The sequence below is a fragment of the Pteronotus mesoamericanus genome, unplaced genomic scaffold (genome assembly GCF_021234165.1).
Source record: "Pteronotus mesoamericanus isolate MK-2021 breed Mesoamerican mustached bat unplaced genomic scaffold, CSHL_Meso_final contig_58, whole genome shotgun sequence".
NCBI classification, from domain to species: domain Eukaryota; kingdom Metazoa; phylum Chordata; class Mammalia; order Chiroptera; family Mormoopidae; genus Pteronotus; species Pteronotus mesoamericanus.
In genome coordinates this window covers 1561026-1578394 of record NW_026555205.1, presented here as the reverse complement: position 1 = coordinate 1578394, position 17369 = coordinate 1561026, and the positions used below count along the sequence as shown (strand labels likewise).

At 37.2% G+C, this 17369-nt stretch overlaps 1 protein-coding gene across 1 annotated transcript; it reads left to right on the top strand.

Moving 5' to 3' along the window:
• Positions 1-14704: 14704 nt before the first annotated feature.
• On the top strand, positions 14705-16668 carry LOC129076207 (X-ray repair cross-complementing protein 6-like). Its single transcript, XM_054580394.1, is given in 4 exon segments — positions 14705-15670; positions 15672-16403; positions 16442-16576; positions 16579-16668. Coding segments are annotated over 4 exon segments (1914 nt in total). The 5' UTR covers positions 14705-14713.
• The last annotated feature ends 701 nt before the right edge of the window (positions 16669-17369 follow it).

Here is a 17369-nt window from a genome sequence, read left to right as displayed (position 1 = left end):
CACACGGAGGTAGGATTCTACCCCAACCTGTGCTGTTGAAGCTGTCCGCTGAGTGCAGAGTGGCAGCCACAGACAGTAGATCCCTGGCTAAAAAGGGCACAGAAATACCTGGCGACACTTGAAGAAAGACTGGAGATGAAGGCTTTGGGGATAGAACGTAGAGAGTAGCCAGTGGGATCCCAGTGTGGACACCTCTCCCATATGGCAGCAGTTAAAAAAGACACAATAGTTAGAAAGGACCTCCAGGAGGGACTCCGCCCCATCCTGAACTGTGCAAGGCTTCCTGCTGAGAGCAGAGTGAATAGCTTAACAGCTGAAAGAGACAGCCACAAGGAGTAGATTCCTGGAAGTCTCGAACAGACTGCCTAAGTTCAGACAGGAACAACATCTGACATCATCAGAAGGAGATCCAGAAAGTAAAAACAGCGGTCTCCAACCATAGAAGTTCACACCACAAAGTCAGTAGATCAAGAAAAATCAACTTAAGAAGCAGAAGCAAAAGTCTCACAAAAAATGGGAAGTCAAATATGGCCCACTCGAAGAGATAGGAGCAATCCACGAAAAGAGAACTAAATGAAGTAGAAGCAGGTAAACTATTAGACATTGAGTTCCCAACAATGGCACTTAGGAAGCTCAATGAGCTCAGTAAGCTCAGAGAGAATTACCAAAAACTACAGGGAAACTATGAGGAACTTACTGCACACTATATCAATATGAAAAAAGACATAGAAACTATTAGTAAGAGACAAGAGGAAATGAAGAATACAATTTCTGAGTTGAAGAACACAGTAGAAGGAATCAAAAATAGGCTCAATGAAGCTGAGTACCGAATCAGAGAGCTGGAGAATAAGGTAGAAAAAGTGCCCAGAAAGAGCAAGAAAATGAAAAAAGACTCAAAAAGAATGAAGAGGCATTTAGGGAAATGCAGGACAACCTGAAACGTAGTAATATTTGTATAATAAGGATACCAGAAGGAGAAGAAGAGGAGGAAGGGATAGAGGACCTGTTGGAAAAAGTAATGATGGAAAACTTCCCTAAATGAAGGAGAGAATTAGTCACACAAGTCCAGGAAGCAGAGAGGGTCCCACTTAGGATAAATTCAATGAGGCCCACTCCAAGATACATCATCATTAAAATGACAAATATCAAAGACAAACAGAGAATCCTAAAGCAAGCAAGGGAGAAAGAGGTAGTAACATATAACGGAGCCCCCATTTGACTAGCAGCTGACTTCTCAACAGAAACACTGCAAGCCAGAACGGACTGGCAAGAAATATGCTAAGTAATGAAAAGCACAGGCCTGCAACCAAGACTACTCTACCCAGCAAGGCTCTCAATTAAAATGAAGGCGAAATAAGGAGTTTCCCAGACAAAAGAAGGCTAAAAGAATATACCTCCACCAAACCAGCACTGCAAAATATGCTAGAGGGACTGTTTTAAGATGAAGAAAAAGTTTCTATGAATACCCAGTTCCTTTCAGAGTTGCCAATACTTGATATTACCAGTATTTTTAATGCTCATTAATCTGATTGTAATCATGATATTATTTTAATTTTTCCTTTACTATTTGTTGAAACTAAACCTGTTTTAGTATATTTCTTGCTTATTTCTATTATTAAAAAATGCTTTAAATGACTTCTTGGTATTCTTTATCCATTTATTGATTAAAGGTTTTAGAATTTTTTTCCCTAAAAAAAACCCCTCTATTAACCATGTTTTAGATGTGCTGCAAATACTTTTCTCTTCTATTCCTTGTCCTTTAACTTTTATATATGTATATTACTATATAGTTAAATATTTAATATAGTCATATTGTCAATATTTACAACATCTGGGTTTGGATATTTTACTTCAAGTCATGAAAAAATATTAGTTCTATTTTCTTCTAAAACTCCTTAGATTCTACATATTGATTGTTAGCTCACCTGACTATTTCTTATATAATGTGTGAAACAGCGCTCTATATTTGTTTTATTTCAAGTAATAGTGGTCTATGCACCTTATTTGTTGAATAAGCCTTATTTTACCCATTGATTTGAAATATCAACTTCATCATATATTATATTGTTAGACAGATATATATGTTTGTCTCTAGAATGCTCATTATATTTCATTGATCTACTTGATTTTTTCTGTGCTGGTGTCATGTTAGTTTAATGGCTGAGACTTTATAATGGTTTTAAATTTTTTAATATTTTATAATTAACTTTGACATTTGAAAAATAAATGAATAAAATCAATCTACATTTAAGAAAGAGAGAGAGATGGAACTCCTGCCTTTTGCGACAACATGGATGGAACTGGAGAATATTAAGCTAAGAGAAATAAGCCAGTTGATTAAAGACAAATACCATATGATCTCACCTATAAGTGGGCTCTATTCCACAAAATAAACTAATGAACAAAAAAACCCACAGGCATAGAAACATGGAGCAGACTGAAAGTGAGCAGAGGGAATGGGTAAAGAGGACAATGGTCGAAAGAAGGGGAAGGGACTAGACAAAGAACATGTATGAATGACCCATGGACATGGACAACAGAGTGGGAATTGACTGTGGGAGCTGGGAATGGAGGTGGGATGGTGGAGGGGGGTAAAGGGGGAAAAATTGAGACCACTGTAATAGAACAAACATGATATATAAATAAAAAAAGAGTGAGGAAAAATTTCAAAATGTAAGAAAATTAAGTAAATTTTTAAAAATAAAAAAAATATATAATTCAGGTCAAGGTAGTCAACAGACTTGTTTATGTTCTCTGTCTTTACTGAGCTTTCATTGAAGTTGTTCTATCAATTGATGAGAAAAATGTGTTAAAATCTCTTACATTGTTTGCAGAAATATCCAAATCTCCCTTTAATTCTGCCTATCACATATATATAAGTGAGTGTGTGTATAGATTGAAAATATGTTATTAGCATATATATACTTATGCTTATTTTGAATATTGGAAAATTGAATATCATTTTTAAAATTTCCTTTAGTGATATTATTTGTATTTAAGCATATTTAATTTGATATAATCACTATTCCAGCCTTCATATGCTTCATCTTTGTTTGATATATATATATAAAACCAAAGGGGAAGAGCTGAGGGAGGGAAGGAGGGAGGGGGCAAGGGAAAGTGGTGCGGGGGAGGCAGAGACAAATGTATTTGAAAAACTAAATTAAAATAAAATTTAAAGAAAAAAAAGAAAGCAAAATAAAAAACAAACAAAAAATAATGAAATATTATATTTTTATTTTTTATATTTTCTAATTTATTTTTTCTCATTTTTATTAATTAAAAAAAATTACATATATTTGCCTCCATTTACCTGGCACGACTTTCTCCAGCCTCACCCACCCCCAACTCCCCCCTCAATCTTTCCGCACCTTGTTTTAGTCATGTATCCTTCACACATGGTCCTTGATCTGACCCTTCCCTGTCCACTCCCTGCTACCCCCCACCATCCCTCGCAACCCAGTTGGTTTCTTCTTTCTTTCAATGTTACTGGTCATATTTTCCTTGCCTGCTTGCTTTGCTGATAAGTTTCCACTTACACATGAGATCATATTGTATTTGTCTTTTACCTCCTGGTTTATTTCACTTAGGATAATGCTCTACAGTTCCATCTATGCTGTCGCTCAGGGTAGTTGCTCTTTCTTTCTACTGCATAGTACTCCATTGTGTAAATGTACCATAGTTTTTTGATCCATTCATTTACTGATGGGCACATAGGTTGCTTCCAGCACTTGGTTATTGGCAATTGTGCTGCTGACAACATTGGGGTGCATAGGTTCTTTTGAATTGGTGTTTTGGGATTTCTAGGGTATAATCTGAGCAGTGGAATCACTTCATAAAAGGGCAGTTCCATTTTTAGGTTTTGAGGAAATTCCACACTCTTTTCCACAGTAGCTACACCAATCTTCATTTCTACCAACTGTGCACTAGGGTTCCCTTTTCTTCACAACCTCACCAGCATCCATTGTTTGTTGAATTTTTTATGATGGCCATTCTGACCTGTGTGAAGTGGAATGTCATTGTGGTTTTAATTTGCATTTCTCTGATGGCTAGTGATGCTGAGCATCCTTTCATATGTCTCTGGGCCCTGTGTATGTCCTCCTTGGAGAAGTGTCTGTTCAGGTCCTTTGCCCATTTTTTTAATTGGATTTTCTGTCCTACTGGAGTGGAGAAGTGTGAGTTCTTTATATATTTTGGAGATCAAACCCATGTCTGAGGGATCATTGGCAAATATATTTTCCCACACATTTGGCTCTCTTTTCACTTTGCTGATGTTTTCTTTAGCCATGCAAAAACTTCTTATTTGATGAAGTCCCACTTGTTTATTCTTTCCTTTATATCCCTTGCTCTAGGGGGCATATATGTGAAAATATTGCTGCATGCGATATCTGATAGTTTCCTGCCTAGGTTCTCCTCTAGGACTTTTATGGTATCACAACTTATATTTAAGTGTTTTATACATCTTGAATTTCTTTTTGTGTATGGCATCAGTTGGTAGTCAAATTTCAATTTTTGTGCATGTAGTTGTCCAGCTCTCCCAACACCATGTGTTGAAGAGGCTATTTTTACTCCATTTTATTCTTCTGCCCCCTTTGTCGAATATTAATTGACCATAGAGACATGCGTTTATTTCTGGACTCTCTATTCTGTTCCATGAATCTTTGTGTCTGTTCTTATGCCAGTACCAGACTGCCTTCATTACAGTGTCCTTTTAATGTAGTTTGATATCAGGTATTGTGATCCCTCCTACTTTTTGTTTCTTTCTCAAAATCGCTGCAGCTATTTGGGGTCATTTATGGTTACATATCAATTTTTGAATTTTTTTCTGTGAAATATGTCATTTGTTTTTTAATAGGGATTGTGTTGAATCTATAAATTGCTTTGGGTAGTATGGACATTTTGATGATGTTATTTCTTCCAATCCATGAACACAGTATATGCTTCCATTCATTTGTGTCTTTCTTAATTTCTTTCTTCAGTGTGGTATTGTATTCTGTGTATAGTTCTTTTACCTCCTTGGGTAAGTTTATTCCTAGGTACTTTATTTTTCTTGTTGCTATAGCAAAGGGGATTTATTCCTGATTTCTGATTTTGATGGTTCATTGTTGGTGTATAAAAAAGTCTTCAATTTCTGAATATTGACTTCGTATCCCACTGTTTTGCCAAATCCATGCATTAGGTCAAGTAGTTTTTTGTGGAGTCTGTGGGGTTTTCTATCTACACTATTATGTCATCTGCAAACAATGACAATTTTACTTCCTCCTTCCAGTTTCAATGACTTTTATTTCTTTTTCTTCTCTGATCGCTGTGGCAAGGACTTCCAATACTATGTTGAATAGAAGTGGTGAAAGCAGACATCCTTGTCTTGTTCCTGATCTTAGTGGGAAAGCTTTTAGTTTTTGCCCATTGAGTATCAGGTTGGTTGTAGGTTTTTCATGTATGGCCTTCATTATGTTGAGGTATGCACCCTTTTCCCCCCACTTTGGATGGTATATATTTTTGCATCATCTTACTCCTAACTTATCTGCGTGCTTTATTTTCAAATAAAACTTATGAACAATATATGGTTGATTCTTGCTCTTCCATCTATTTTGTTAACCTTTTACATTTAATTACATTATGTCATTAACATATAATTATTGATATCATTTGATTCAGGTCTAATATTTTATTTTTGTTGTAGGTTGGTTCCCCATGTTTTATATTTCCATGTTTTCTATTTCCTGTGATTTTTGCATAAGTTAATAGTTTTAGAATTCCATTTTATTTGTCATTTGGTTTTTATTCTGCATCTCTGCATTGGAAAATTTTTATTAATCTAGAAGTTTAACTGATTTTATTTGTTATCTCCATTTTATTATTAAGCCCAAAGAGTAAACTTTTACTTTCAGACATTGTATTGTTTAGTTTTAAATTTTGTATTTTTTATATTGTTGGTATATCTTTGCTGTGGTTTCTTATCTCTTTGTTCATTACAGTTCTTATGTCTTTTAACATGCTGAACATAGCCATAGGTAATACTTTAAAGTTCTGATAATTTCAACATCTTGCTAATCAGGATTGGCATCTGTTAGTTGTATTTTCCTTTGAATGGGGTCATATTGTCCTGGTTTTCATGTGTCAGATAGCTTTGGATCTGATATTTTGAATATTATATTGTGGATATTTTGGATTTTTTCTTTTACTTGTAGAGTATCAGTATTTTGATTTTAGCAGGCAATTAACTTTGTACGTCTCAGGCTGAAACTCTCATATCAGTTATAAACATTACTCTCAAACTCAGTTCAGTTCCTTAAGCCTTCACTGCAAAGCATACAGGATTCAAATGTCAATCAGAGAGTAAGGCTGAGGTTAAACACATAATTTGGGTTTTTTTTTTCTATTTCTTTTCTTTCTTAGTTTCCTTTCATTATCTTACCATCTGTATTGTCCCATGTTTTTTCACTAAATATTCTGGCTAATAATAAAATGGCTTTTACATCACAGTACCAACCATAATGATTCTGGCTATCCTCAGAATAAACCTGCCAAAAATAAAACTAGATACTCATTCCATTTTGATCACTTGATGCATGTTTTCACTCCTTCCAAAAAATCTTCCTACATTTTTTTCAGGCAGAAAAACACTTAGGTAGTTATGTTTCATGTATTATTAGTACAGTATATAGTAGTTATATGCCAGAGAGTTAGTTAATTAAGTTCTGATTCCTTAACACCAGAAGGAGAACTCTTCTTAAAACATAAGGAATTCACAAAAGGCAAAAGTAAAAATTAAACATTGATTTCAATCAAATACAACTGACTAAAATGAAACAGTTAAAGTAACAGTATATAGAACATATGTTAAATAAGTATTATTATGCACAAAGCAGTGTACTACAAAAGGATAAAAATACTATTCAGAGTATTGATATACTGAACAGGACTTGAAAATACAAAACACAAAATGGATAGAACAAATTAATAGAACTACAAAGAAAAATTGAGAAGTCTAACTCATAATTTGGTATTAAAATTATTTTGTTACTGATAAAAATCACATTAAATATTAAAATATTTAAAAATTGAACTATGCTATCAATAAGGTTTATTTCATGGGTTATAATACATATGGCCTCCACTTATTTACTTTCTGGAAGTAACTTTGTATATGATAAATGACTGCATTTTCATTTTAATGTCCTCTAACTACACTTCATCACCCATATGTGGCTAATACATTGTCATTAGACTTTTACAATCATTTGTATTTCCTTGGATGAAAGCCCAAAACATTTAATTTTAACATATTAACATTAAGTATGTTCAGGAGGAGTAAGTGCACTGCACTACTAAGACCTCATACCCAGGCACGCGCCCATGTGTGCATATACTTGGAGGTTCCAGGCGGCGGCAGTGGCCGCATACTCAGCAGTGGTTCCAGGAAAAGTGACTGGAAAACACAGTTTCTCTATTATGCAGAATCCTGAAATGTGATCTTCTTTAAAAAGACCTCTGTAAAAGCAATTCTTGGACATAATAAAGACTCATCAATGTAAACAATAAATTAATCTACATCTGAAGGTTTTACTGATTACCAGAGTAATTTCCTCATATCTTGATTAGGTTATTGTAATGCTTTTTACATGATATGAATTCTTCATTAAGATGATTCTATTCAAGGTGTGAGCACATCCCCAGGCCATGGGGCACACATGAGCCCATGCCCCAGACATCCAGCCCTGCTTCTGTGGAAGCTGCTAAGGATGGTCTGGCTTCTTCCCTCTCCTCTTCCCTCCTCCTCCTACCATTGTAGACAGCATTGCCACTGCTGCTGTGTCTCCTATACCTTCTCATCCTCCTTCTTCACCAAGTTCCTGCTCCTCCTCCTAGCCCTGGAACCACCTATTTGGCTGAAGGGCAGAACCTTCAGCATGGATTCCCCCTTGCTCTCACCATGAAGAGGATGAAACAACCCACTATCCCAGCTATTTGGCACTTATTTTGAACCTCAGTTTTGTTCTTCAATATATCTCATATCCATGTCAGCTTTGTATCACTTTCACAGGTGCATACAAGAGGTGACGAGTGTTGTAACTCCCAGTCAGCAAGCTGGAGGGGAGAACCCAAGACTGAGCCATCTATAACCAAAGTCCAAGTACAACAAGAGAGCCCACACAAACTGAATAAATGGCAAACCTAAAATATCCAGATCAGGAGAAAAAAAGGGACTGCACCACTGAGACCTACAAAACTCTCACCACAGAATTCTACCCCATGAAGACAGGCAAGAAAAGCAGAGCAACCAGAGAGGCAGAAACAAACAAAAATAGTCACCTAAAATGGGAAGACAAATAAACAACCCCCAATTGAAAGGAAAGGAGGAATCCCCAGAAAAAAAGTTAAGTGAAATTGAGGCAAGCAATCTATCAGACATATAATTCAAAATAATGGTTATAAGGATGCTCAAAGAACTCAATGAAAACTGCAAGGAACTTTATGGGAGCTACAAGGAACTTAGTGGAAACTACAGGAGCATGAAAAGGGATATAGAAACTATGAATAAGACCCAGGAAGAAATGAAGAATAAAATATCTGAAATGAAAAATACACTAAAAGGTGTTAAAATCAGGCTAGATTAAGCAGAGGATGAATCAGCAAGCTGGAAGACAAGGTAGAGAGATATACCCAATCGGAGCAACAAAATGGAAAAAGAATTCAAAAAGAACAAGGATAGTTTAAGGAAACTTCAGGATGACTTAGGACATAACAACACTCTCACAATAGGAATATCAGAAGGAGAAGAAAAGAAGCAAGGAATAGAAAAACTGCTTGAAAAAATAATGACATAAAACTTACCTAACATCTTGAGGGAGAGTCACACAAGTTCAGGAAGTACAGAGGGTCCCAATCAAGATGAACCCAAAGAGGCCTACTCTAAGAACATCATAGTTAAAATGACAAATTTTAATGACAAATGGGAAATCTTAAAGGCAACAAAGGAAAAACAACTAGTAACATACAAGGGAACTCTGATAAGGCTATTAGCTGATTTATCAACAGAAACACAAGCCCAAAGGGATTGGCACAAAATATTACAGGTATTGGAAAGAAGGGACCTACACACAAGACTACTCTATCCAGAAAAGCTCTCATTTAAAATGGAAAGGTAAATGAAGGGGATTTCAGACAAAAGAAGGTTAAAAGAGTACATCTCCACCAAGCCAGAACTGCAAGAGATGCTAAAAGGACTACTATAAAAATAGAAGCAAGAGAGAGAGAAACCCAGGTACAGAAAAAATTACAATGAATAACTACCTATCAGTGATAACTTTAAACATAAATGAATTAAATGCTCTAATCAAAAGATATAGCATAGCTGAATGGATAAGAAAACATGACCTATATGTATGCTGTCTACAAGAGACCCATCTCAGAACAAAAGATCTGCATAGGTTAACAGTGAAGGAATGGAATTAAAATATTCCAAGCAAAAGGACCCAGAAAGAAGGTGAAGGTAGCAAGACTTACACCAGACAAAATAGACTTCAAAACAAAAACCATAAAAAGGGACAGAGAAGGTCACTGCATAATGCTTAAGGGAGTCTTTCAACAGGACGATATAACCCATATAAACATATACAAATCCAGCATATGAGCATTCAAATATATTTTAAAAAATCTTGGAAGATTTAAAGAAATATTTTGACAACAACACAGTCATCATAGGGGACTTTAACAGCCCACTTCAACAATGAATAGATCTTCCAAACAAAGAATCAACAAAGTAATCGTGGCATTGAACAACACCCTAGATCAAATGCACTTAACTGATATATATAGAACCTTTCTCCTCAAGGAATCAAAGTATACATTCTTTTCAAATGCACATGGAACATTTTCAAAGACACCACAAGGTAGGACACAAGACAAGCCTCAACAAATTCAAGAAAATTGATATCATATCAACCATTTTCTCAAGCCACAAGGGCTTGAAACTAGAAACCAACTTAAAGGGAAAAATGTTTAAAAAATCAAATTCATGGAGACTGAATAACATGTTATTAAATAATGAATGGATAAACAATGAGATAAAGAAGAAATCAAAGAGTTTCTGTAAACAAATGAAAATGAACAACAACACAAAACCTGTGGGACACTACAAAGACATTACTGAGAGGAAAGTACAGAGCAATATAAGCCTACATAAAGAAGATAAAATACCATGTCCTGGCTGGTGCAGGTCAGTGGATTGAGTGTCAGACTGTGAACCAAGAGCCACTGGTTTGATTCCCTGTCAGGGCTCGTGCTTGGGTTGCAGGCCAGGTTCCCATTAGGAGGCATGAGGGATACAATTGATGTTTCTCTCCCTTTCTTTTTCCCTCCTTTCTCGTCTCTTAAAAATAAATTAATCCCCTCTCTTAAACATAAATCAATCAATTAATTAAAAGAATATAAAAACTCTCATATAAAAAACATAACCTAACATCTGCAGGAACTAGAGAAACAACAACAACAACAACAACAACAACAACAAAAAGCCTAGAGTATATAGAAGGAAGGAAATAATCAGGATCAGGACAGAATTAAATGACATAGAAATAAAACAATTCAAAGGATCAATAAATCCAGAAGCTGGTTGTTTGAAAAGATAAAAAAAAATGACAGACATTTAACCAGACTGATCAAGAAAAAAAAGAGAGAGGCCCCAAATAAATAAAATCAGAAATGAAAGAGGATACTACAAAAATACAACAGATTGTAAGAAATTACTATAAAAAACTATATGCCAAGAAATTGGACAACCTGGATGAAATGGACAAATTCCTAGAGACATAAAATCTTCCAAAATTGAATCAAGAAAAAGTAGAAATCCTGAATAAACTAATAACAACTAGTGAGGTTGAAGCACTATTCAAAATAATTAAAAAAAAAATACCTTCAGGCACACAGAAGCTCTAAATTGGGCTGCTTCACAGGAGAATTTAACCAAACATTTAAAGAAAAAAAATAACACCTATTCTTCCCAAATTATTCCAAAATATTCCAGAAAATGGAAGACACGTGAACCATTTCAATGAGGCCATTATCACCCTAATTCCAAAACCAGGTAAAAACAGAACACAGAAAGAACACCACATGCCAATATCTCTGATGTACATAGATGCTGAAATCCTCAACAAAGTATAGACAATCAGAATTCAGAAATACATTAAAAAGATCATACACCATGATCAAGTGAGATTCACCCCAGGGATACAAAGATGGTACAATCTTCACAAATCAAAAAACATAATACATTACATAAACAAACGGAAAGTGAAAAATCCCATGATCATACCAATACACACAGAAAAACATTTGATAAGGTACAGCACCCATTTATGATAAAAACACTTAACAAAGTGGGAGTAGAGCGAGCATACCTCAACATAATAAAAGCTATATATGAAAAACCTACAGGTCAACATCATACTTAATTGGTAAATACTAAAAATTTTCCCCTTAAGATTAGCAATAAGACAAGGTTCACACTTTCACCAATTCTATTCAACATAATATTGGAAGTTAAAGCCACAGCGATTAACAAGAAAAAGAAATAAAGGGCATCGAAATTGGAAAGGAAGAAGTAAAACTGTAGTTATTTCCAGATGACATGATAGTGTACGTACAAAACCCTATACTCTCCACAAGAAAATGACTAAACCTAATAAGTGGCTTTACTAAGATAATGGGATATAATAGCAATATTCAGAAATTGAAGGCATTTTTGTACACCAATAATAAAATGTTAGAAAGGGAAATGAGGGGAAAAAAACTCATTTTTTTAAACTAATTAATTTATTTTTTCAAGTACATTTGTCTCTGCCTTCCCCCCACAAATTTCCCTTGCATCTCCCCCCTTCTCCCTCCCTCAATCCTTCCCCTTAGAAAACTTCATCTTTTCTTATAGCAACAAGAAAAATAAGGGACCTAGGAATAAATTTATCCAAGGAGGTAAAAGACCTCTACTCAGAAAACTAGAGAGCACTGAAGACAGAAATTAAGGAAGATACAAATAAACAGAAGCATGTACTGTGTTCATGGACTGGAAGAATTAACATGATCAAAATGTCCATACTACCGAAAACAATCTATAGATGCAACACAATCCCTATTAAAATATCAATGGCGGAGAATCAAGATGGTGAAGGAGTGAGGGAAAGTCACACTGACCTTCTCCTAGGACCAACCTGGAGTTACAACTAAATTGTGGAGAAGTCATTTGGAACAAGCAACTGAACAATAGCAAGAAAGGAGCATTGTAACATTGAAGACAGAAGAATCAGGTTTAGTGCAATCTAAATGGCAGAGGGTGTGGTACAGACCTGAGAGGGTGGGCGGGGCGCCCACAGGCAGCAGCACCAGAAGCATATTGAAACAGCCAGTGGGATCCCCCTGAGAATAGCAGGGACTAAACAAAAAGCAGGGATCTCTAGCCCACAGCTCCAGAGCCCAAAAAGTACACGGAAAACAGCCATCTGCGAAAAGCTGCAGGGTTTCTCTCTGCCAGAAACAGGTAGCTGGAGATGCAAAGAGTCTAATATAGGGCCAACACAAAACTTTTATTTGCAGTCACTTACCCTGGTCTCCGGCAGATGTAGGGGCAGAGAGGGCTAGAGATGCCTGAGGAGAGACTGGGGAAGGAGTCTTTGGGGAATGAACTGAGAGTGTAGCCAGCCAGATCTCAGTGCTGACTTATCCCCCTTGCAGCAGCAGGCATCTTGCTCAGGAAGAGACCACTCTCCCTGAGCAGCACCAGCATCAAAGGACTCAATAGCCCCACCCCCAGGTGGGATTCCACCCTGCCCTGTGCTGTCGAAGCTGCCTGCTGAGTGCAGAGTGGCAGCTAAGACAGTAGATCCTTGGTTAAAAGGGGAACAGAGAGGTCTGGAGACACTTGAGGAGAGACTAGAGATGGAGGTTTTGGGGAGAGAACGGAGAGAGTAGCCAGTACGGACCCAGTGCGGACACCTCCCCCATATGGCAGCAGTTGGAAAGGACACAATAACCCCGTCCACAAGAGGGGCTCCACCCCGCCCTGAGCTGTCTAAGGCAGCCTGCTGAGTGCAGAGTGAATAGATTACCAGCTGAAGGAGACAGCCACAGACATTAGATTACTGGAAGTCTCCAACAGACTGCCTAAAGTCAGACAGGGTCAACATCTGATATCATCAGAGGCAGATCAAGAAAGTAAAAACAGCAGTCTCCAACCATAGAAGTTTACACCACAAAGTCAGTAGATCAAGAAAAATCAACTTAAGAAGCAGAAGCAAAAGAGAAGAGTCTCACAAATAATGGGAAGATAAAGAAATATGCCCCACTCAAAGGGAAAGGAGGAATCCCCACACAGACAACTAAATGAAGTAGAGACAAGTAAACTATCAGATATTGAGTTCCAAACAATGGTTCTAAGGAAGCTCAATGAGCTCAAAGAGAATAATGAAAAACTTCAGGGAAATTACGAGGAACTTACTGCACACTATATCAACCTGAAAAAGGACATAGAAACTATCAGTAAGATACAAGAGGAAACAAAGACTACAATTTCTGAATTGAAGAATACAGTAGAAAGAATTTAAAGCAGGCTTGATGAAGCTGAGGACCGAATCAGCGAGCTGGAGGATAAGGTAGAAAAAAACTCCCAGAAAGAGCAAGAAAATGAAAAAAGACTCAAAAGAAATGAAGAGGCATTTCGGGAAATGTAGGACATCCTGAAACATAATAATATCTGTATAATAGGGATACCAGCAGGAGAAGAAGATGAGAAAGAGATAGAGAACCTGTTTGAAAAAGTAGTGATAGAAAACTTCCTAACTGGAGGTGAGAAAAAGACACACAAGTCCAGGAAGCACAGAGGGTCCCATTCAAGAGGAACCCAATGAGGCCCACTCCAAGACACATTGTCATTAAAATGCCAAATATCAAAGACAGAGAATCCTAAAGCAAGCAAAGGAGAAAGAGCTAGTAATAAACAAAAGAACCCTGATATGGTTAGCATATGACTTCTCAACAAAAACACTGCAAGCCAGAAGGGAATGGCAAGAAATATTCCAAGTCATGAAAAGCAAAGTCTTGCAACCAAGACTGCTCTGCTAACAAGGTTCTCAATTAAAATGGAAGGCAAAATAAGGAGTTTTCCAGACAAAAGAATGCTAAAAGACTACACCTCCACCAAACCAGCACTGTAAAGTATCCTAAAAGGACTACTTTAAGATGAAGAAAAAGTTTCTATGAATACCGAGTTCTTTTTAGCAGTTGCCAATAGTCGATATTACCAATATTTTAAATACTCATTAATCTGATTGTGACAATGGTGTTATTTTAGTTGTTTCTTTACTATTTATTGAAACTAAACATGTTTTAGTATATTTCTTGCTTATTTCTATTATGAAAAAAAAACTTTAAATGACTTTTTCGTATTCTTTACCCATTTATTGATTAAAAGTTTTTTAGAACTTTTTTCCCTAAAAAAAGTAAATAAATAAATAAAAGAAACAAGAAACAAAAAACCCATTAACCATGTTTTAGATGTGTTGCAAATACTTTTCTATTCTATTCCTTGACCTTTAACTTTTTTATATGTATATTACTATATAGATAAATGTTTAATATAGTTTGTAGTAGTATTGTTAATATTTACTTTAGAGTCCAAATTGATCTTTTCCCGGCGCCGGAGCAAGCAGTTACCAGCATGTCAGAGTGGGAGTCTTACTACAAAAACGAGGCCAATGAAGAAGAAGAACAAGAGGAGGGCCTCGAAGCTGGTGGAAAATATACATATTCAGGAAGAGATAGTTTGATTTTTTTGGTTGAAGCTTCTAGGGCCATGTTTAAATCAGTGGGTGAAGATGAATTGACTCCTTTTGACATTAGCATCCAGTGTATCCAGAGTGTGTACACCAATAAAATCATAAGCAGTGATCGAGATCTCTTGGCAGTGGTGTTCTATGGTACTGAGAAGGACAAAAACTCAGTGAACTTCAAAAATATTTATGTTTTACAGGAGTTGTATAATCCAGGTGCTAAACGAATATTGGAGCTTACACAGTTCAAGGGGCAGCAGGGACAGAAACATTTCCAAGACCAGATTGGCTATGTATGTGACTACTCCCTAAGTGAAGTGCTGTGGGTCTGTGTCAACCTCTTTAGCAATGCCCAGGTCAAGATGAGCCATAAGAGGATCATGTTGTTCACCAATGAAGATGACCCCCATGGCTATGACAGTGCCAAAGCCAGTCGGGCCAGGACCAAAGCTGGGGATCTCCGTGAGACAGGTATCTTCCTTGACTTGATGCACCTGAAGAAACGTGGAGGCTTTGACGTATCCATATTCTACAGAGATATCATCAGTGTAGCAGAGGATGAGGACCTACAGGTCCACTTCCAGGAATCGAGCAAGCTAGAAGACCTGTTGAGGAGGGTCTGCGCCAAGGACACCAAGAAGCGTGTGCTTGTCAGGTTGAAGTTTAAGCTCAACAAAGATATAGCATTCACTGTTGGCATTTATAATATAGTCCAGAAGGCTGTCAAACCTCCTCCAGTCAGGCTTTATCGGGAAACAAATGAACCAGTGAAAACCAAGACACGGACATTTAATGTAAATACAGGTGGTTTGCTTCTGCCAAGCAACACCAAGAGGGCTCAGATTGTATGGGAGTCGTCAGATTGTACTAGAGAAAGAAGAGACAAAACAGCTAAAACGATTCGATGAACCAGGCTTGGTTCTCATCGGTGTCAAGCCCCTGATAATGCTGAAGAAGCACCATTATATTAGGCCCTACCTGTTCGTGTACCCTGAGGAGGCCTTGGTTAATGGGAGCTCAACCCTGTTCAATGCTCTCCTCACCAAGTGTCTGGAGAACGAGGTCATGGCAGTGTGCAGGTACACCCCCCGCCAGAACATCCCACCTTATTTTGTGGTCTTGATGCCACAAGAAGAGGAGATGGATGACCAGAAAATTCAGGTAACTCCCCCAGGCTTCCATCTCATCTTCTTACCCTATGCTGATGATAAGCGGAAGGTGCCCTTTACTGAAACAGTCATGGCAAACCCAGAGCAAGTAGACAAGATGAAGGGTATTGTTCAGAAGCTCCGCTTCAAATACAGAAGTGACAGTTTTGAGAACCCAGTGCTCCAGCAGCACTTTAGGAACCTGGAGGCCTTGGCTTTGGATTCAATGGAGCCTGAACAAGCAGTATGTGTGACATTGCCCAAAGTTAAAGAAATGGATAAAAGACTGGGTTCCCTAGTGGATGAGTTTAAGGAGCTTGTCTACCCGCCTGATTACAATCCTGAAAGAATAGTTCCCAGGCGAAAACAAGATGATGGAGGTTCTGGAAGCAAAAGACCCAAGCTGGAATTGTCTGAAGAGGAACTGAAGGTTCACGTGAGCAAGGGCACTCTGAGTAAGCTAACTGTGCCCATGCTGAAGGAAGCCTGCAAGATGTACGGACTGAAGGGCGGCATAAGGAAGCAGGAGCCTCTAGATGCACTCACTACGCACTTTCAGAAGGACTTACCAAGGACTGGACACCCAGCCATCCTTCCACCCTGTAGCCAGGCTGCCTGGTTTTGGTCTCATCAAGTTAAAACATGTTCCTCCTGAGCCAGGAAGAGTCTGCCTGACAGAAGCCAGAACTTTATGAGACTTCCTGTTGCCATGGAAACATTGTAGTCCTCCCACTTTACAGTGCCTTATTCTATTGTCTGAATAGAGAGCCCTAATTTTGTACTATATACTGTTCTTTAGTGTGAAAGAGAAAGATGTGTCTGCCTCACATCTATTGCTATTGGTTATTAGCTTAATTTTCTCTCCCACTTGTAATACAAATCATCACAATGTGAACAAAATAAACACCAATGATAGCAGGGGAGAAATAATGATGAATAACGACAGATGAACTTACTTCAGGAATGACAAGCTCTAGCAAGATCCTGTCCTCTCACCTGTTTTCCTGTGTGTCACATTAAGATCTAAAGATCAGATTCCAGAAGCAATAAGAATGTAACATTTCTAATACTGGTACCATTTGCTTCATGAATAAAAAGCACCTCCTCACGTTGCATTCCTTTTTAAAAAAATATTTACTTTATAGTTTCTGGGTTATAATATTTTACTTCAGGTCATGAAAAATATTAGTTCTATTTTCTTCTAAAACTCCTTACAGTCTACATATTGATTTTTAATTCACCTGAATATTTCCTGTATAATGTGTGAAATGTGGCTCTATATTGGTTTTATTTCAAGTAATAGTGGTCCATGCACCCTATTTGTTGAATACACCCTATTTTACCCATTGATTTGAAATATCAGCTTAATCATACATATGTTAATCAGATATATATG